Source organism: Mus musculus, chromosome 14 (assembly GCF_000001635.26).
Source record: "Mus musculus strain C57BL/6J chromosome 14, GRCm38.p6 C57BL/6J".
Lineage (NCBI taxonomy): Eukaryota > Metazoa > Chordata > Mammalia > Rodentia > Muridae > Mus > Mus musculus.
The window spans coordinates 30,798,598-30,817,563 of record NC_000080.6 but is presented as its reverse complement, the minus strand read 5'-3'; the positions used below and the strand labels follow the sequence as shown (position 1 = coordinate 30,817,563).

At 40.0% G+C, this 18,966-nt stretch overlaps 1 protein-coding gene and 1 pseudogene across 11 annotated transcripts in view; both read right to left on the bottom strand.

Moving 5' to 3' along the window:
* Positions 1–18,966, bottom strand: part of Sfmbt1 (Scm-like with four mbt domains 1) — a 107,873-nt gene that overhangs the window by 5,158 nt on the left and 83,749 nt on the right. For all 11 annotated transcript variants that reach the window (NM_019460.2, XM_011245121.3, XM_030247889.1 and 8 more), the window contains 8 exons: positions 17,781–17,823; positions 15,645–15,706; positions 14,893–15,032; positions 7,159–7,268; positions 6,000–6,175; positions 2,312–2,490; positions 1,911–2,156; positions 688–816 (listed from right to left, as the gene is read on the bottom strand). In NM_019460.2, coding sequence (NP_062333.1) covers positions 688–816; positions 1,911–2,156; positions 2,312–2,490; positions 6,000–6,175; positions 7,159–7,268; positions 14,893–15,032; positions 15,645–15,706; positions 17,781–17,823 — 1,085 coding nt within the window. The remainder of the gene's footprint in view (positions 1–687; positions 817–1,910; positions 2,157–2,311; positions 2,491–5,999; positions 6,176–7,158; positions 7,269–14,892; positions 15,033–15,644; positions 15,707–17,780; positions 17,824–18,966) is intronic.
* Gm15667 (predicted gene 15667) lies at positions 12,164–13,358 on the bottom strand (annotated as a pseudogene).

Sequence of the window (18,966 nt, the reverse complement as noted above, 5' to 3'; positions counted from 1 at the left end):
ATTAGTAATAAATTTACCAACCTTGATACTCTCAGCTACAGATTCTGCTCAGCAGAAAGGCAGTACCTAAGGAACCCTATAACTAATAACTAATTATGAAAAGAAAATACTTTTAAAGCACTCTATCTAAATCCAAAACTATCTGAAAATACTAACTATAAACCTTAATGTTCGCCTACCTTGTACAATTTATAAAAGAATTCAAAGATGATAGGGCTGTTTTACTTTTGAGACGTGGTCTTACTATGTAGCTTGGACTGGCTTCAAAATCACTATGTAGCCCAGGCTAGTCTCCGACTTGTGAGCCTCTATCCCAACTATCCAGGTATGGGGTAACAGTCATAGATGTTGTTGTGTATGGAGCTACATCTGTCTGCCATGACTATTCGTATTTCACCATACCTGCATTAAAACTGGTCATCACTCTAGAGCCTGGATATTAGAGATGATACATTTTTTTAAAAGCAGCAAATCACTATTTTTTAAAAGATGAGATTGATCAATACATGCCTGAATTTAAGTCACTTAGAGGATAGACTTAGATTCTGAGGGAACACAGCCATACCCTTGTGGTGTAGGTCATGAGTGACAAAAGAGAACAGTCTTTTTTCTTAAAACTTGCTATTTTTACCTATAATGTGCATAGTTCTATATAAAAGAGACATTGTTAATACTGTCTGTGATTACCTGATCAAGGAATATTCTTGCCAACGGAGCACAGTCAGTGGACCTGATGAACCGCACGACATCGGCCACACTCCACTTCAGTGGGTTACTGTCCAGGTGAAGCCTTTCATCAACTTCAATCCTTATTTCCTTCATTCCCAAGAATGAGATCAAACCAAGTGGTGTAAGAACTCATATACTTTAAAAATGTCTCCCAAAGAAATGAAACCCCCTCCACGGCAGGCCTCAGTCCTGAGACTGACATTCCCCACTCCCGTTACTCGCTTGCAGACTGATTTTTTTACCAGCAAAGAAGACAAGAAGCTCACATGCATTAGTTATTTGGGAAGTTTATAATACACATTTTGTATGATCTTATTTATTGATGTTCCCCATGTGTTTCTGGATGTTCCTAGCTGTTCTCTGGTAGGATGCTAGAGCAAATGCTATTTCCAATGAGAACATGAAAAATAAATCTTCTATTGCTCCTGTTAATGGGACATTTAAAGTCCAGTTTAAAATGTAACTTAGTTTTGTTTTAGAGTGATTTCCTGTTGCCCACACGAGCTTTGAACTGGTCTCCTGCCCCACCTCCCAAGTACTGGGGCTACAGGAGTATGAGTGATGCCATACCTCGTTTTATGCTGTACTAAAGGTTGAACTTAGGGCTTTGTGCATGCTAGGCAGGCACTCTACCAATTATTATAAAGTTAATTATAATAGCCTCTAGTATTATACAGGTCATACAATGTACATTTATGTACACAGTAAATTGCTAAACAAGACAGCTGAATGAGAGAATTAAATGAGTAAATAATTTGTTTCTAGAAAATTACACATATTATAAAAAATTATTTAAACAACACTTTTCCTTAAACCAAATGGCAAGTTATAAATAAGCTAGCAACAAAACTTTTTTTTTACTTAAAACCAGCAGCTTCTCTGAAAATGTCCCTTCACTAATAATCTCCAAATAATGCTTGTGGCTCATGAAGATCACAACTTTGAGGATCACTTTACTTATTTGTAATTTACTTGTGTTTGTGTGCGCACGTCCATGCTGTGCCCACAGGGGACAGACAAGGGCATCAGTATTGGAATTCCAGGCAGTTTTGTGCAATAGCCTCCATGGGGACTGGGAACCTAATGAGTCTCCAGCCCGAGGCTCACTTTAAAATGGCCCTAGACATTCTTCCTAAGTTTATATGGAAAGAAGTGGAATGATGACTCTTTTCACATGGTACCTTTGGTGAAGGAGGCTTGTTTTCATCGTCTGAGACGGAGGAGGTCTGGGCATCTCTCTTGTTGGTCTGCGTGTCTGGGGGTAAGGGGGTGGGCGTCTCACTCTGGGTGGGAGACGAGGAGCTAGATTTTTTCTCTGACACCTCAGACTCCTCCTGCAACTCCTCCTGCTGCTCGGATGTACTGCCCTCAGTCAGGGAGTCTTCGTCTCCATCATCTGCATCCTCCTCATCTTCACCCCCACTTCCCTAGAGGAAAAGGAAAGAAATCTCACTTTAACCCAGGACAAACCAGTCACTGGCACAAAACAATCTACTGACCAGAAGGTGGAGTTAAAAAGATGTGTAGGTCCTATGTGTACAGACAAAGCAGAGATCACTTGGCTCCTAGAGGAAGGTTATACCTGGGGTGAGCCCACCGGGGTATTGTCAACAGATGCAGAAGAACGCTTCTTCTTATGAACAAAAATATTCTTCCGCCTTTTTCTCCTCTTACTGCTTTTTTTCAGGGCACAAGATAAATTACTATGCCCACCGGGTGGCCTCCCAATTCTCTTATTTTTCTTCTTTCCATAATAGTGCGCTAAATATAAATGATCAAAAAGAAGGAAAAAAAGTAGCTTAATTATTGTTATATACCATAAAACCACAGGATTCAACTACCACAGCAGAAAATGGGTATACTACATTTACAGTTTAAATTCCATACACTAGAATAAGCAGAGAATACATAATTTGATTTGTACTAACATGTAGAAATGTAAGCAATCCTCGGTATGTCAAGGCAGAGAACATATCTATTGATACAGAGTTCTCAGAGCAACCACTTTGCTAATTCCCATCACTGCAGATGAACTTGCTCTCTGCAGAGCCACACAGTGGGCATTGCTTTATAAGTTGCTTTCTTCATGCAGTGCGATTTGTTTTAGCCCCTCTCTTCTGTCTGTTGGTGAGCAGGAGTCTACTGTATGGAGGTGCCTATTCATCTGTTTCCCTGCTGGTGAGCACGCGGGCTATACTCAGGTATTCACTGTGATTAAAGTTGTAATGAACAACTCGGGTTCTTTGCAGGAGCAGAAGTGCACTTATCCACAAAACTATTTCTTTAACCCTGCACACAAGGTGTGTTTTCATTGCTTTACACAAATACCAGATAACTGAAATGCTGGACCTTAGGATAGGTATCTTGAACAATTTAATGTTTGCGTAGAGAAATTTCTCATTGTAGCTTAAAAAATAACAGATAAATTTATGTGGTAATGACATGATATTCCAATATGTGTATAATATGTAATGATAAGATCACGGTAAACAATAGATTTCACTTTAAACATTTATATTTTTTTGTATTAGAAACATCTGAAATCCTCTCTACTATTTTAAACATAAAATTAAATGTCACCAAAAGTTAGCCTTCCCAGTCAGTCTAAGTGGTATCTCCAAGAAAAATAAAGGGCTTTTGTTTTAATCAGGGTGGACGGTGTTTCTGAGCCTCATCAGGAATCTGTCCAGAGCCTCTACACAGGTGTGCACACAAGAGCAAACACCTTTAATTCTACTGCATTACTGTACCATCAATCAACTCCTCTCCATTCCCACTTCCTGCACACTCTTCCCAGGCTCTGATAAGCACTATTCAATTCCTGACTTTAGCCTCCACACAGAAGTGAGAATATTCAGTATTTTTCTTTGTGTGTCTAACTTATTTCACTTTTCATAACACCCCAAAGTTCTATCCATGATGCTACAAATCTCAAACCTTCATTCCACAAGTAACAACTGACTCTGAGCTACTCTCATGTGCTCACTGCACATTTGTGTACTTTCTTCCATGTCTGTGCAAGCCTTTCATTAATTGTTTAAAACTGTTTTCTTTTTATTTTATTTAAAAACAAAAAACAAAAACTTGTGACACTGTAGACTGAACCCAAGATTGCACTAATGCTACAACACTGAGTTGTAACTTGTTTTTTACTTGAGATAAATTCACAAATAAAATTCACCTGGTGGCCTACTGTTTAGTGCCTTCAGTACTGTCTGTATGAAATCATCAACACCAATTCTAGACATGTGGAACCCCATAGGAAGAATAATATCAACTAACCAGACCACTCAGAGCGCCCAGGGACTAAACCACCAGCCAAAGAGTACACCTGGAGAGACCCATGGCTCCAGCTACATATGTAGCAGAGGATGACCTTATCTGGCATCAGTGGGAGGCTTAATGCCCCAGCATAGGGGGATGGGATGCTAGGGAGGTAAGGTGGAAGTGGTTGAGTGGGTGGAGGAACACCCTCGGAGAGGCAAAGGGGAGGAGGAAGAGAGGGGATTTGTGGAAAGGAAACCAGAAAGGGGGATATAATTTAAAGTATAAACGAATAAAATGACTAATTAAAAAAAAAGTCTTCTCCAAGGGGGGAAAAAGAATTTTTAATTGAACTCAAAACTATAATTAACTACTGTAAGCATACGATTCGGTGGGAGTTAGTATTTTCAAATGACATGCAGCTATCAGCTCTGCATCACCTCAAAACTTCCCCTTTCATTACAAAGTTATGGAAATTCATCAAATGTTCTGGAATCTAGGCTATACACACATTAAACATATTTTGCCAATATGATGGCTTGGTGTCCTCTATTTAATGGCAATCTTGAGAACCACACCTTCCCTTGGCCTTATGTGTCCTGTTGCCATGAGTACTTCTGGGTCCTAACTAGAAACCTTTGCTTGCCCTGAGGTCTGGAGATGACTGCTTTCTTCTAGAAGCTCTGTAGTTCTAGTTCTCACAAAAGGCATCCATGATAGGTCTAAAGCTGGTGTCTGTATATTGTATGCGCTATGATCCACAGAGTCTGGCTATCCACTGTTACTGGGAACACCTTAAACTTAGCTCTCTCTTCACTACTTGTCACCCAAATGCCACTCTACTTCCAGATCCTGTTTCAGCCCCTTGTTTTACTCTGATCCTCTTTAACACTAGAATCTGTCCATGATTATAGTTTCCACTGTGGTTACAAAAGTAGGTCCTTCAACTTTATTTTTGTTGCTTCTTTTTTCAGGATTAAAAAGCTTGGTTATTCTAAACACTTGTTATTTTTCTTTAAATTTAAGACTATAGAGAAAAACCACAACTGGCATAGTGGTCTATGCCTATTATCCCAGTAACTGGAAGGCTGAGTAAAGTAGACAGAAAGCTGCAGGCAAGCCAAGGCTATACAGTGAGTTCTAGGCCAGTCAGGGCCACACAGAAAGGCTGTTTCAGAACAAGAGCTGGGTATGGTACTGCACACCTGGGCTACATGATAAGACCTTGTTCCAAAAAAACAAAAAGTCAGACCAAACCAACAAAGCCCCCAAAACTAACCCCTCAATATTCCCACCCCTCCCTCCACACACACGAAGAAAAGGAGGGCTTGGGATGTAGCTTAGAGACAGGATGCTTGCCAAGCAAGCATGAAGTCCTAGGTTCAATACCTAATACCTCACAAAGGAGAGAGGGAGGTGAAAGAGGGGAGGGGGGAGACAATTTTAGTTATGTACTAAAATAATATAAAAATTCAATATAATTTCCTGCAAAAATAAATTCGTTGGTCCTTCCATTTTTAAAGATTTTTTAAAAAATAAGATACACGGGCTGGCGAGATGGCTCAGCGGGTAAGAGCACCCGATTGCTCTTCCGAAGGTCCAGAGTTCAAATCCCAGCAACCACATGGTGGCTCACAACCATCCGTAACAAGATCTGACGCCCTCTTCTGGTGTGTCTGAAGACAGCTACAGTGTACTTACATATAATAACAAATAAATCTTTAAAAAAAAAAAAAAAAAAAAAAAAAACTTAAAAGGGGGTGGGTGGATATGGGGGACTTTTGGTATAGCATTGGAAATGTAAATGAGTTAAATACCTAATAAAAAATGGAAAAAAAAAAATAAGATACACTAAAACAACAAGAACAGAATAAATGAGATCATATGACCCATAGTAAATCTATCATCTGAGCCTTCACAGAAGCTGTGCTTCTGCTAACATGAATGTCTCTGCAAGATGCAGCACAGTAATGTTATGGCTAACACATTTAAAAACCATCACTCACTGTATTTGGTCTTTGTAAGGACAGAGCAATTCTCAGAACATGTATCCAGAACCATGCGTGGACCAAAGAGGTTGGGACAACATTCCAGCTTGATGCATGTTTGCCGGCAGAATTCAGTCACTCGGTCTGCTGTTCTCACTATCTCAACAGTAGCTCGGTAACTCTTTCCTTTATATCTACAATTAGAAAACATCAGATGCCAAACTTATTCCACCAGTGATAACTCTGAGAAAAACTGATCAGAAGTGGGCTGGAAACTGCTTTGTCTAAAATAGTTTGAGAATTCTTTTTAAATGGTTTATTTATTTTTATTCAATATGCATTTGTATTTTGCCTATGTGGTATGTATCTGTGATGGTGTTGGACCCCATGGAGCTGGAATTACAGACAGCTGTAAGGTGCTATATGGACTCTGGGACTTGAACCAGGGTTCTCTGGAAGAGTGGCCAGTGCTCTTCACTGCTGAGCCATCTCTCCGACCCTCACAGTTTGAGAATTCTTAAGTTCTGCCGTCTGTACTTAAATCTGGTATGCTACAATAAATGAAAATTAAGTTATTAAACAAGACAAAGGCCCAGCTTTCTGTTCTAGGTGAAAGTGTGCACTTACGCACTTCCTCAGTCATCTGCTTACGCCATCAAGTGACTCCCCAGGGCCTCAGCATGCCAGGGAAGCGCTCACCGCTAAGCTCTGCTCTCCTGCCTTCAGGAACTTTAAATACTACTTTTACTAACTACTATAAAAGCACCGTTTTCATTCAATCTACTTTTACCACCCCCCCATCAGTGATTCTCAGAGTCTGGCTCGAGGACAATATGACATGCCAACTGCCATCTATCCATAAAAAAGTTCAAGTCAGAAAGCAATAGTTAAGTGTTCATAAATTTTCACAGAAGTTTTAAAACATAATTTTATATATCTTCACGCTAGTAAAAGTGTTCTTGTATTTAAGTATCTTAATCTTAAGGTTCTTATTTCTTGGAATTAATTGTTTGTCACATAATATCTATAGGAAGTAAAAAAGGAAAAATTAGACTGGTCCTTTGGCACAAATGGCTGCAGCAGCTCTGCTCTGGGCACACAAGTGATCTGGTGCTGTCAAGAAGCTACCTGAACTGTGAACAACAGACATGAACATGGAGTGAGGGCCTCTACTCACTTGGCCTTTAGGACTTCCCCACATCCGTGCCACACAGAGTCTTTGTCCAGCTGGAGCTCACGGAGGACGCGGCTGGGTTTGTATGCTGCGTTGATAAGCAAAGTAAGAACCTGCGGGTTAAGGCAGACAGTGGGTCAGGAGGACAGAGAAAGCTAGTGGGAAGGCTTTAACACCAATCTGGAGCTTATTTCCATTCATATTAAGAATGTTAACAAAAGTATGTTAGCTGCAATTCAAGAGTAACCAGATTCTTTACAACATTCAGGAAAAAACACAAGCAACACCAATCTGAAAGTCATCTAGCGTGTACTTCCGACTGCTTCTCCAGCATGCTGTACATAAACAACTGTATCTATTTGGGATTCTCCTAGTTAGGGTTACTACCGCTATGATAAAACACCATGACCAAAAATAACTTGTAGAGGAAAGGATTTATTTGGCTTACAGGTTACAGTCTTTCACAAGGAGAAGCCACAGCAGGAACCTAGCGGCAGAAACTGAAGCAGAGACCATGAACAGTTTCCTGGCTTGCTTCATGAATTGCATGTCCTTCTTTCTTATACCCAGGACCACCTGCCCAGGGCCAGCACTAACGACAGTGCTCTAGGTCCTCCCATGCCAATCACCAAAATGCCCTAGAGACTTGTTGAAAGTCTGATGGAGGCATCTTCTCAACTGATGCTCTTCTTCCCAGATTGTTCTAGCTTATGTCAAGTTGACAAAAGACAAAAAACAAAAACAAAACAAAACAAAAAACAACCAGGAGAAGGAAGGACACTAGGTAGACATAAGCCTTCTAATGGCTAGGGGAGTGTGGTCCAGAAACTCTATAGCTTCCTCAGATTCTGCCTTGCCATTCTGAAGACTGACAGGTTCAAGGCCTCATCTACATTACTTACAGTGGAACATACTGACTAAAGGTGCCGAAAGTCTGAAAGACTCATAGCTTGATCATGGACTCTAATTAATGCCACAAACCTCTTAAGTTGTAAACTAATCTCACAGTAGACTCAAGCACCTACACACACAATCTTTTTAACACAGGGTCTTGCCTTACTCAAGATTCTTCTGCCTTCGCCTCCTAAGTGTTGGAATTCTGTGCATGTGCTCCTGTCACCCCCATCAGCCAGCCAGCCACGGAGCTGATCCAGGCTTGCCTGGAGACTGAGCTTAGAGTTCCAACCTACAACTTCAGACCAGGCATCCCAGTCCAATTACACCCATACACTGTCAGCCACCTCACCTACTGCTGGGCGCTGGGCCATATGAAACTGAATCCCAATGCAGTGTAAGAGACCTCCACCTACCTCACTCGTGGTGTGGCGACAGTGTTCTCTGGGAGAAGCTCTCCCTACTCCAGTCTCCATGCTGCCACTAGCCAGCCCTCATGGTGTAAAGACACAAGTAACCTATCTGTACTCCCTGGCACAGACCTCCCCAACTCTGCAGCTACTGTGCCAGATCCATCTTCCAGGGTGAGCCAGACCTACACATCCTGTGCTCTGGGTCAGCTTCATAGGTCACCTGACCCTGCTCTGCCTGCAGCCTCCCCAGTTCACAGAAAACAAATGAAGCGAATAATTACTGAAACACAAGCTACAACTAAGAACACAAACAACAAAATGAAAACCCCACAACTGAATGACTACAATCACATACCTTTCAATAATAACTTAAGACATAGGCTGGCTAAATGGATTAAGAAACAAAAATCAGAGCTGGGCGTGGTGCCGCACGCCTTTAATCCCAGCACTTGGGAAGCAGAGGCAGGTGGATTTCTGAGTTCGAGGCCAGCCTGCTCTACAGAGTGAGTTCCAGAACAGCCAGGGCTATATGGAAATATAGAGAAACCCTGTCTCAAAAACAACAACAACAGCAAAAAACCAAAAAAAAAAAAAAAAAAACCAAAAAGAAAGAAAGAAAGAGAGAGAGAGAGAGAGAGAGAGAGAGAAAGAAAGAAAGAAAGAAAGAAAGAAAGAAAGAAAGAGAGAAAGGAAGAAAGATAGATCTACCTTTTGCCTACAAGGAACTCAGCTTAAAAGACAGGCCTACTTTAAAAGGATTTAAAAAGTTACAAGCAAAAGGGAACTGGAAGCAAACTGGCAGTTATCCCAATATCTGACAAAATAGACTTAAAACTAAAATTAATCAGAATAGACAGACACTTCACTCTCATTAAGGGTCAGAGAACAATCACTGGAGAAGATATAACAACTCTAAAAGTGTATGTGCCAAACTTTAGAGTACACTAGAACTAAAGACACAGATGATCATCAACTCAGTAGCAGCCAGTGATATTTAAGACATCTGGACAAAATATAAACAGAGACAGGTCAGAATTGAATGACATCATGCATCAAATCCAACCTAATTAATACATGCAGAGTATTCCACCCACACACTAAATAAAACACATTCTACTCACATCGTGAGACATAAAACAAGCTCAGAATAAACAAAATAATTGTGTATCCTATCAGACTATAATGTAGTAAAACATAACTGACAACAAAGTAATCTACATGAGCTCACATAGATTAAACTACCCCTTACTGAATGAGGAATGAATCAAACAACTAAATAACAATGAAAACACCACACAATTAAATGTCTGGGACACAGAAAAATCAGCCCAATATGGTTAATTTAAAGCTCTGAGTGCTTAAATTAAAAAAAAAATCACAAAAAAGCACAAACAAACTAATAATGCAGCTAAAAGATTTGAAAAAACAAGAACAAATCAAGTCAGTACACGGCAAGAAATAATAAAAATCAAAACAGAAATTAATGAAATTCAAATAAACCCACACAATCAATGAATTTAAGAGTCTGACAGAACTTCAGATAAGATAATCAAGATGACAGAACTTTAAAATTTCAGGCACCCAGCACAGTTCCCAGCTTTTCAGTTTCCTCTACACAGTCTCATTGGTGTCTGACAAACACCGTTTATTAGCTAGAAGTGAACTTATTTGATGATTTGCTTGGGGGAACGTTCCCAGAGGAATGGAAATAACTGTGTACCAATTAGCCATGTAGGGACAGTAGTCCCCAGTCTTCTCTGTGGTTTTGTATTCTGAGTTTCAGCCACACATGATCCACAGTGGTCTAAAATCCAGAAAGAATTCACAAATTTTTAATTGTACACCACTTGAGTAGCCCAATGAAATCCTGTACCTTCCTGCTAAGGCACATGAACCTCTGCCTACTCTGCCCATGCTGTACAGACTCTGCACACTATAGCCTCATAGTAGCTGTGCCAGTTATCAGATCAGCTCAGCTCTTAAAATATCACAGTGCACATGGCTCAAGCAACCCTCAAAGTAGTCTACTGCCACATCGCTCATCATGTAAGCACTGATCTGATCTCACCAAATAGGAAAGATGACTTTCAAATAATTTTCTATTTTATTATTTGTTGTTATTGTTAATCATTTACCATGTCTAACATATCAATTAAATTTTAACTAAGTGGACATAGTTTGAATATGTTCCCCCAAAGCGTGTGTCAGAATCTTGGTCCCTAGTATGTAGAAGGATGAGACCAGGTAAGAGGTTGTGATGTGTAGTTTTAATTGTCATTTTGACACTGTACTATCACCTGGGGAGGGTGTGTCAATGAGGAACTGTCTAGATTTGGCTCCCTCGTGGGCATGCCTGTGGGGATTATCTTGATTATGCTGACTGACCCAGCCTAATAGTGAATAGCAGCGCTCTTTGGGTTTAGGGTCTGGGGTGTATAGAGGAGGAGAAAGTGAGCAGAGCACAGCATGCATGTATTCAGTTCACTCATCTGCTCTTGACTGTGGATGAAATGAGAGTAGCTGTTTCCAGTTTCTGCTGTCTTGACTTCCCTGCAATGATGGATTGTAATCTGCAATTATGAACCAAATAACCCTTTCTCCTCTAAGCTGCTAAAGGTCCTTGTCCCCAACTGTTTTTTGATCGATCAATAAAGATGCCAGTGGCCAATGACTGGGCAATGGGAGAAAGGGCGGGACCCTTACAGTTGCACTAGGATGCAGGGGGAAGAGACACAGACAGGGTCACCAGGCTGCAGTGGGAGATGGAAGAGGAGAACTGCAGGAGAGCCAACCAGCCATTAAAAATTTGGGTAAGTGGCCACTGGCCACTTCCCTGATTGGGCTTGGGGTAGCAGGGGATGGTTTAGGAGTGCCCAGCCTTTGAGGTAGCCAAGACATTTTAAAAATAAGCTAATGTGTGTGTTTGTCTTTCTTTCCTTTTTTTTTTTTTAAATTTTTCTGTGTTTATTTAAATAGTTCTTAAAACATTTGAATTGGGCCTCCTTTGGTAAGCAAAGGACCTGAAAGATCATATTTAAAAAATGAACAGGCAGTCTTCATCCATGACACAGGTGTGGTGTCTCTTCTCTCATTCCACACTTTGAAACACCCAGTGTTTTCATATAGTCTAAACGCTAGAGAACAAGAGTCCACCTGTGGTGGAAAGTATTGTCACTTGCTGATCATTAGTTGAAATACCATTATCTCCTTGTAACAGCCTTAAGAAACAGCCTTTTAAAGGCGTATATTTGTAGCTCTTATTCCCTGCTATATATAATACAGATTACATAAAGGCTGACACAGCCACATTAATGTAAGTATTAAACACTTGTCATATGGAAAGATTTTTGTTCTAATACTAGACGTACAGAGTTATAGCATATTTTTAACACGCAGGTATATTGAATATGTCAAGCTTCATGGACTCCTGAAAGAAAATGATTTTTACTTAATTTTTAATTTTTTTACTGCTAAGACTGGTTCTGGCTAAGCACTGGTATTTAGAGAGAAAAGTAAACATTAAACTTGCTGATTGTTGCTTTTTGCCGTCTGGTAGCATTTTACACACAGGCTTCCATCTTCACAATACCTTGGATTCAGTTTTTAAAAACCCTTTTAAAAGGAGTTTTGTATAATAGAAACTTCTCAGCACTCAGAATTTGGACTGTAAAAAAGCACATGCAAAACATACTTTTCTGAAAACACTTAACTTGGAACAAAGCACCGAACTACACGAATGCAGAATGAAAACAGCATTTCAACTCCACCAAAGTAGTCACCATAAAAGGTGTAAAAGTCACCTAACTTCATAGGCACTGTTCACTTTTTAAACAGGAGACAATAGAAAATATTGTCCACAAACAATATTCCAGCTCTATGGCAGGTTTCAGAAAGTCTTCATCTTTGACTTGTTTCCTCCACGACTGTAGTAAGGAGGTGACCGACCATTTTCTGTAAATCTGATCTCTGTATTGAGCTGCTCTCCTTCCTCCTCCTCCTGTCCCTGTCCCTGCCCCTGCCCCTGCCCCTGCCCCTGCCCCTCCGTTTGGTCTGCTGTAACAGTCCTGGTCATCATATCCCCAATCCTATCCTCTGTTACAACAGTCTCGGCGGGCGGTGTGACCTGCCATAAGTGTGTCTCCTGGTGTTGGGGTATGGGGCCTTTTTGATAAAGAGAAAGCGACCCTAATTCATCGCCCATCAAGGTCCATTCCACTGGCACGTTCTTTAGCTTCTTTGGCCTCATCTACATTTTCAAAATATACAAAGGCAAATCCTCTTGAACGTCTAGACTGCTGGTCATATTCAATAGACAAATCAGCAATGGGGCCATATTTAGAGAATACTTCTCTTAGATCTCTTTCTGTGGTGTATAAGCTCAACCCAAATACTCCAAGACAACAGTTGCAGTCGGGATTTGCCCGGTTCCCAACGTGACACCTTCGAGCAGACATGGGAGAATGGCTGTGGCTGTGGTTATGGCGCCTGTGATCATCTTGGCTGTAAGACCTGCTCCAGGATCATCTATGCTAGCGAGATCCTGGTGGTGACCGTGACCTTCTAGAACTTCTTCTGGATCTAGACCTAGATTCAGATCTGGACCTTGACTTTGATCTAGAACGCCTTGGAGTGAGACCCTTGCAGGTGTATGCCACGCAGACTTCCCTGATCCGTGAGCACTTCCACTTTGGGAAGCAGAACAGGGTTCCCATTCGCCATAGTCTACTTGCTGATGTCACTCATGATTCCAGGTTGCTGTAACCGCTACTGGCCTTTACTGAAGCTGTAAAGCTCCCAGCTTCCTTCCAGAGGCTCCGCCACAGCCTAGTGGGACACCACACTTTGAGAGTAGCTCAAAGCCAACAGACACGCTCCCCACCACCTCTGCACAGGTCTCATGTGTGTCTTTCATTCGCAGATCCAAAGATAGCTCATAGGCCATCCACCAGGAGCTAAAACCTCAATAAAACTAGAGGTCCTTACACATGCTCCACTATGTTCATAGCAGCCTTATCTATAATAGCCAGAAGCTGTAAAGAACCCAGATGCCCCTCAACAGAGGAATGGATACAGAAAATGTGGTACATTTACACAATGGAGTACTACTCAGCTATTAAAAAGAATGAATTTATGAAATTCCTAGGCAAATGGATGGACCTGGAGGGTATCATCCTGAGTGAGGTAACCCAATCACAAAGGAACTCACACAATAGGTACTCACTGTAAGTGGATATTAGCCCAGAAACTTAGGATACCCAAGATATAAGATACAATTTCCTAAACGCATGAAACTCAAGAAGAACGAAGACCAAAGTGTGGACACTTTGCCCCTCCTTAGATTTGGGAACAAAACACCCATGGAAGGAGTTACAGAGACACAGTTTGGAGCTGTGACTTAAGGATGGACCATGTAGAGACTGCCATATCCGGGGATCCATCCCATAATCAGCATCCAAATGCTGACACCATTGCATACACTAGCAAGATTTGGCTGAAAGGACCCAGATATAGCTCTCTCTTGAGACTATGCCGGGGCCCAGCAAACACAGAAGTGGATGCTCACAGTCAGCTATTGGATGGATCACAGGGCCCCCAATGGAGGAGCTAGAGAAATTACCCAAGGAGCTAAAGGGGTCTGCAACCCTATAGGTGGAACAACATTATGAACTAACCAGTACCCCGGAGCTCTTGACTCTAGCTGCATATGTATCAAAAGATGGCCTAGTCGGCCATCAGTGGAAAGAGAGGCCCATTGGACACATAAACTTTATACGCCCCAGTACAGGGGAATGCCAGGGCCAAAAAGTGGGAGTGGATGGGTAGGAGAGTGGGGGGGAGGGTATGGGGGACTTTTGGGATAGCATTGGGAATGTAAATGAGGAAAATACCTAATAAAAATATTTAAAAACAAAACAAAACAAAACAAAAAAACCTAGAGGTCGTTAGAAAAATTAGAACCATGACCTCAAAGGGGACAGTAGGGCTCCAGTTGCTCTCACATTTCTGATTTGGCAGCATTATTCTTCCTTACACATATAGTTTTCAAAAATTTGACCCAGACAAGATCTTTAACAGAAGTCAAACTGATAAGGACCATTTAGTCTTGAACTTTTCAGCCTCCAACACTATGTACCAAATCTTTTGTTCCTAACTAACCTCCTTCAGGTATCTTGTTATAAGAAAAAAAAATATTAATACAATACATACAAGAAACAAAAAAGACATAGAATCTAAAGGCTTGGTAGTTTTCACACTTCTAGGCACTATCTGAAGTCTTAGAATCGCATCTGCCATGGCTAACTATACCTTAGAACAGTTAAGTTATTTTGATTGGAACCTATGGTTGTTACATCAATGGTACACTCTCTGCATGAATGAGCCTAGGACACTCAGTTTACCTTCCAAGTTCTGCCCTAGGTCACAGTCTTACCTCTCTAAGTACCAGAACGCAGTTCCCAGGTCCCACACATTGAGGCAGCTCAGCAATTCTTCCTTTATTAAGATATGGCCCTGAGAAGCAACGGTGGTTGAAGTATATCTTTGGACAACAGTATTTTCCATTGATCATCACTAGGAATGAAGAAATAAGAATTCAAAGCATTCATTCACTGTCTACTCCATGTTTCCAAAGATGAGCTGGGGTTGGCAAGTGGCACATATGCTATTATATGATTAGCTTTAAAGTTACATTGTGTGTGTATGCCTGTGTGTAGGTGGACTTGCGCATGCCATGCAAGCATTGAGCTACATATTTCTAGCCATGGAAATACGTATTTTGAAGCTTAACATAGAATGTTCTTAAATATCTTATATTTACTTTATGCTAGCTTACAAGGCTTATCACTATTCAGAACTATATATGTTCATTAATTCTTGGGTAATGTGACACAAATCTAGAGCCCCACACTTCTACTGATAAAGTGGAGGACCTACCTACTCCATAAACTCACCAGACTTGATGACCAATTATTTCTTTTCTAGTCCTTCAAAATCAACTGTTGAGTGATCTATTCTATAGTACTCCTAGGGATAAATGCTGAAAATGAACCAGACTCACAGTCTGACTCCTAAGCCCCACCTTAATTGACATTTCAAATGTACAGGAGATTTGTTTACTTTATTTCGAAATAAGAGTCACTATGTAGCTCTAGTTGGCCTAGAGTTATGTCACACATACTATACCTGAGTGGGTAGAGTTCAGCTGATTCTTCAGGCCCTCGTGGACAGTTCTTGAAGACAGTATTCTGGGTTCAGAAAACAAAGGAAAATTGTGAAATTGCCAGCAAAGCAATTTCCTTCAAAGTTTCCTTCAAAAAAGTGAATGTGGCAACTTACAAACCCAAAATAGAATGCTCTTCAACCATAATATATTATTTTTTTAAGTAGAAACTGATTTTAAAACCATGCATAGGACAACAAGCCAAGAATCTCTAGACATGTGATACTATATGTTCAAAAATTACAAAACTGTATTATAAAATATAAAAGCTTCTTGTAGGATTTTGGTTGTTGTTGTTTGAAACAGAGGCTCCATAAATATCTCTGGCTGATCCAGTACTCACTATGTAGCCCAAGATGGCCTCAAACTCATGGTGATCATCCTACCTCAGCTTCCTGTATGCTGGTATTACAAGCATATATCATCATGCCTGACTTTCTGTGAGATTCTTAAATAAATGATTCATTTTGTTCAAATCATACAATAAAAACATTTCTTGTGGATATGCAGGTATGTTGATATACACTGGGTATAGAGGCCAGAGGTCAACTGAGATATCACATTTTTTTTGAGAACCTGAGATGACCAATTCAGCTAGACTGACAGGCTAGCAAGTCCCAGGGTCTCTGCTTGTCACTGTCTGCCTAACACTGGCATTCCAAGTACACCATCATGCTTAGCTTTTTATTTGGGTTCTGGGGACCAAACTCAGGCAGGTCTTCATACTTGGTCAGCAAGAATTTTGCCAATTGAGACATCTCCTCAACCTCTCAGAAACATTTCTTATACAGTCTTCTGTCAGTATGTATACATATAATTAATAAAACACTAGAGGTGCATTCTACATGGAGAGATCCTTGAAATATTATACGATATTTTGGAATGCTTCACTACTGAAACTTTGGTTTGAACTTAGCAACTAAGAAGTTATTGTTGCTATCTCACTTATGCATCAGGGGTAAAACTGTATGGCCTTTCACTTTTCTTCTATTAGCAGTTTTATTACCTACATAGCCACAAAGTAGCTACAAATTATTTACTAGGTTATTGCAAAAGTGGCTACAAATGGGACTGTATACCTCAAAATTCATTTATTAAAATTATAAAATTCATTTATTTATATAACCATCAATGTAACTGTACATGAAGGTCAGGCTTTTAGGAGATAATTAAGACTTACTTAGAACTTAGATTCTAAGAGTAAGATCATCTAATATCCTTATAAGAGGAGGAAAGACAAAGACAGGAAGAAGGCAGGGAAAGTTCTTCACTGTTGTGAAGCCCCAGCTAGAAGCTGTCCATTGGAACTCCAGGATGCAAGGCCTTACAAGGAATCATACCAACTGCCATTCTCATCTGACAATTCCTAGCTTAAGAGCATGAGAGAATTAGCTTCTGTGGCTTACATCACCCAGTCCGTGGTAATCACCCAGTCTGTGGTAATTTTGTTATGGCAGCTTATGAGACAATATAGAATATAAAATTTGAAATTAAACATAGAGACTTCTTTATTTTTAAGATATAAGATACTACACCCCCTGACTGCTTCTTAAAGACTGTAAGAGTGTGCTACAAAGAATTTTCTGATGGGTTTAAAGGAGGGATGTAGCTTTTCTTTTCCAGTTGCTCTTCTGTACATCAGGATACTGTGATGAATCATTCCCTGACTTAACAATTCTTGCTTTTCTTTCACAAATATTTTCTTTATTTATTTTAATTGCCTTTAGTATCTAAAAGCTTAAAAAAATTTTATTTTGGGAAACATCTTGATATATTTGCCCTTTTTGTATAGAGGGTTTTACTACATAACCCAGGCTAGTCTGGAACTCAGTATACAAACCAAGCCTACCTTGATGATCCTCTGATCAGCCTTTAAAGTAGCTAAGATTATAGGTGTACACCACCATGCCTAACTTTATAATGCAGTTTTAGGAAAGGCGTATACTGAAACAAGTATTTAAGCTACCAAATTTGACTTAAAAGTTTATGCTTCCATCTGAGAAAATAACACAAAGGAGATATATTCCCTTAAATAGTTATTTTCCCCCTAAGTAGTCTAAATTTAACCTGAACTGTTAGACATCTATTATATTACTTACTGTTTTTCTGGTTGAACCACTGCGATTTTCCTCAGTTTATGCCCTATAAGAAGAGAAAGCAAATGTCAAAAAAATTTAAAGATGAAGACAAAGGCTCACACTTTTAACCACGCCCCGCTAATCAGCACTTTTGATACCTGGTTGTATGTAAATAACTACAAGTACTTTTAAATTAATCTTTAAGTGTCAACATTCTAACTGAAGAACATTTTTTCTGGGTTCTTAAAAAAAAAACCAGAATATTTTCAAAGATCACTAGGCTAATCAATGAATAAAATTCTTTCCAGCAAAAAAACAGATACTGGAAAGGAAGGCTGATCAGACCAGCACCCTAGGATCAGAAAGCAGAAAGTCTCAACACAGTACTAGAGAAATACAACATCCATATGTGTAAAGCTAGACTCTTAACTTACATCACTTATAAAAATGAAAGGAAATTACTAAAACACAGAGATAAAACTTCAAGATTCTTACATACGAGAAAACGTTTACAGCACTAAATATGTAGATACCTTTAAATATGACACAAAGAACAGAGGTGACAAAGGAATTACATTGGAATACATTAAACTTTAAAGCCTGGTATTAAAAGACAATTAAGGGCCAACAAGATGGCTCAGTGGATAAGGGTGCTTGCCACTAAGTCTGACAATCTGAGTTTGATTCACAGTAGCCACTTGGTGGAGAAAGAATCAACTCCCACAAGTTGTTCTCTGACTTCCATCACCATGCAGTGTATTTGTATATACATCATAAACACAAATACATATAATAAATGTAAAAAACATAATTAAAAAAGAGCAAGGGGGCTGGAGAGATAGTTCCGCAATTAATACTTGTTCTTATACAGAGGACTTAGGAAGCAGAGGTAGACTAATCTAAATCCAAGGACCCCCCTGGTCTTCATACCTTGACCCTAGCTAAAAATAAATAGTAAAATACAAACAAAAGATAATAGGTGACCTGGAGAGATGTCTCAGAGGTTAAGAGCACTGGCTGCTCTTCCAGAGGTCCTGAGTTCAATTCCCAGCAACCACATAGTGGCTCACAACCATCTATAATTCAATCTGGTGCCCTCTCTTTTCTGTGCAAGGCATACATACAAGGCAAAAAAAGAAAACAAACGAAACAAAAACAAAACAAAAGATAATAGGCTACCTAATTCCAATAGAAGCCAAATGCCAGT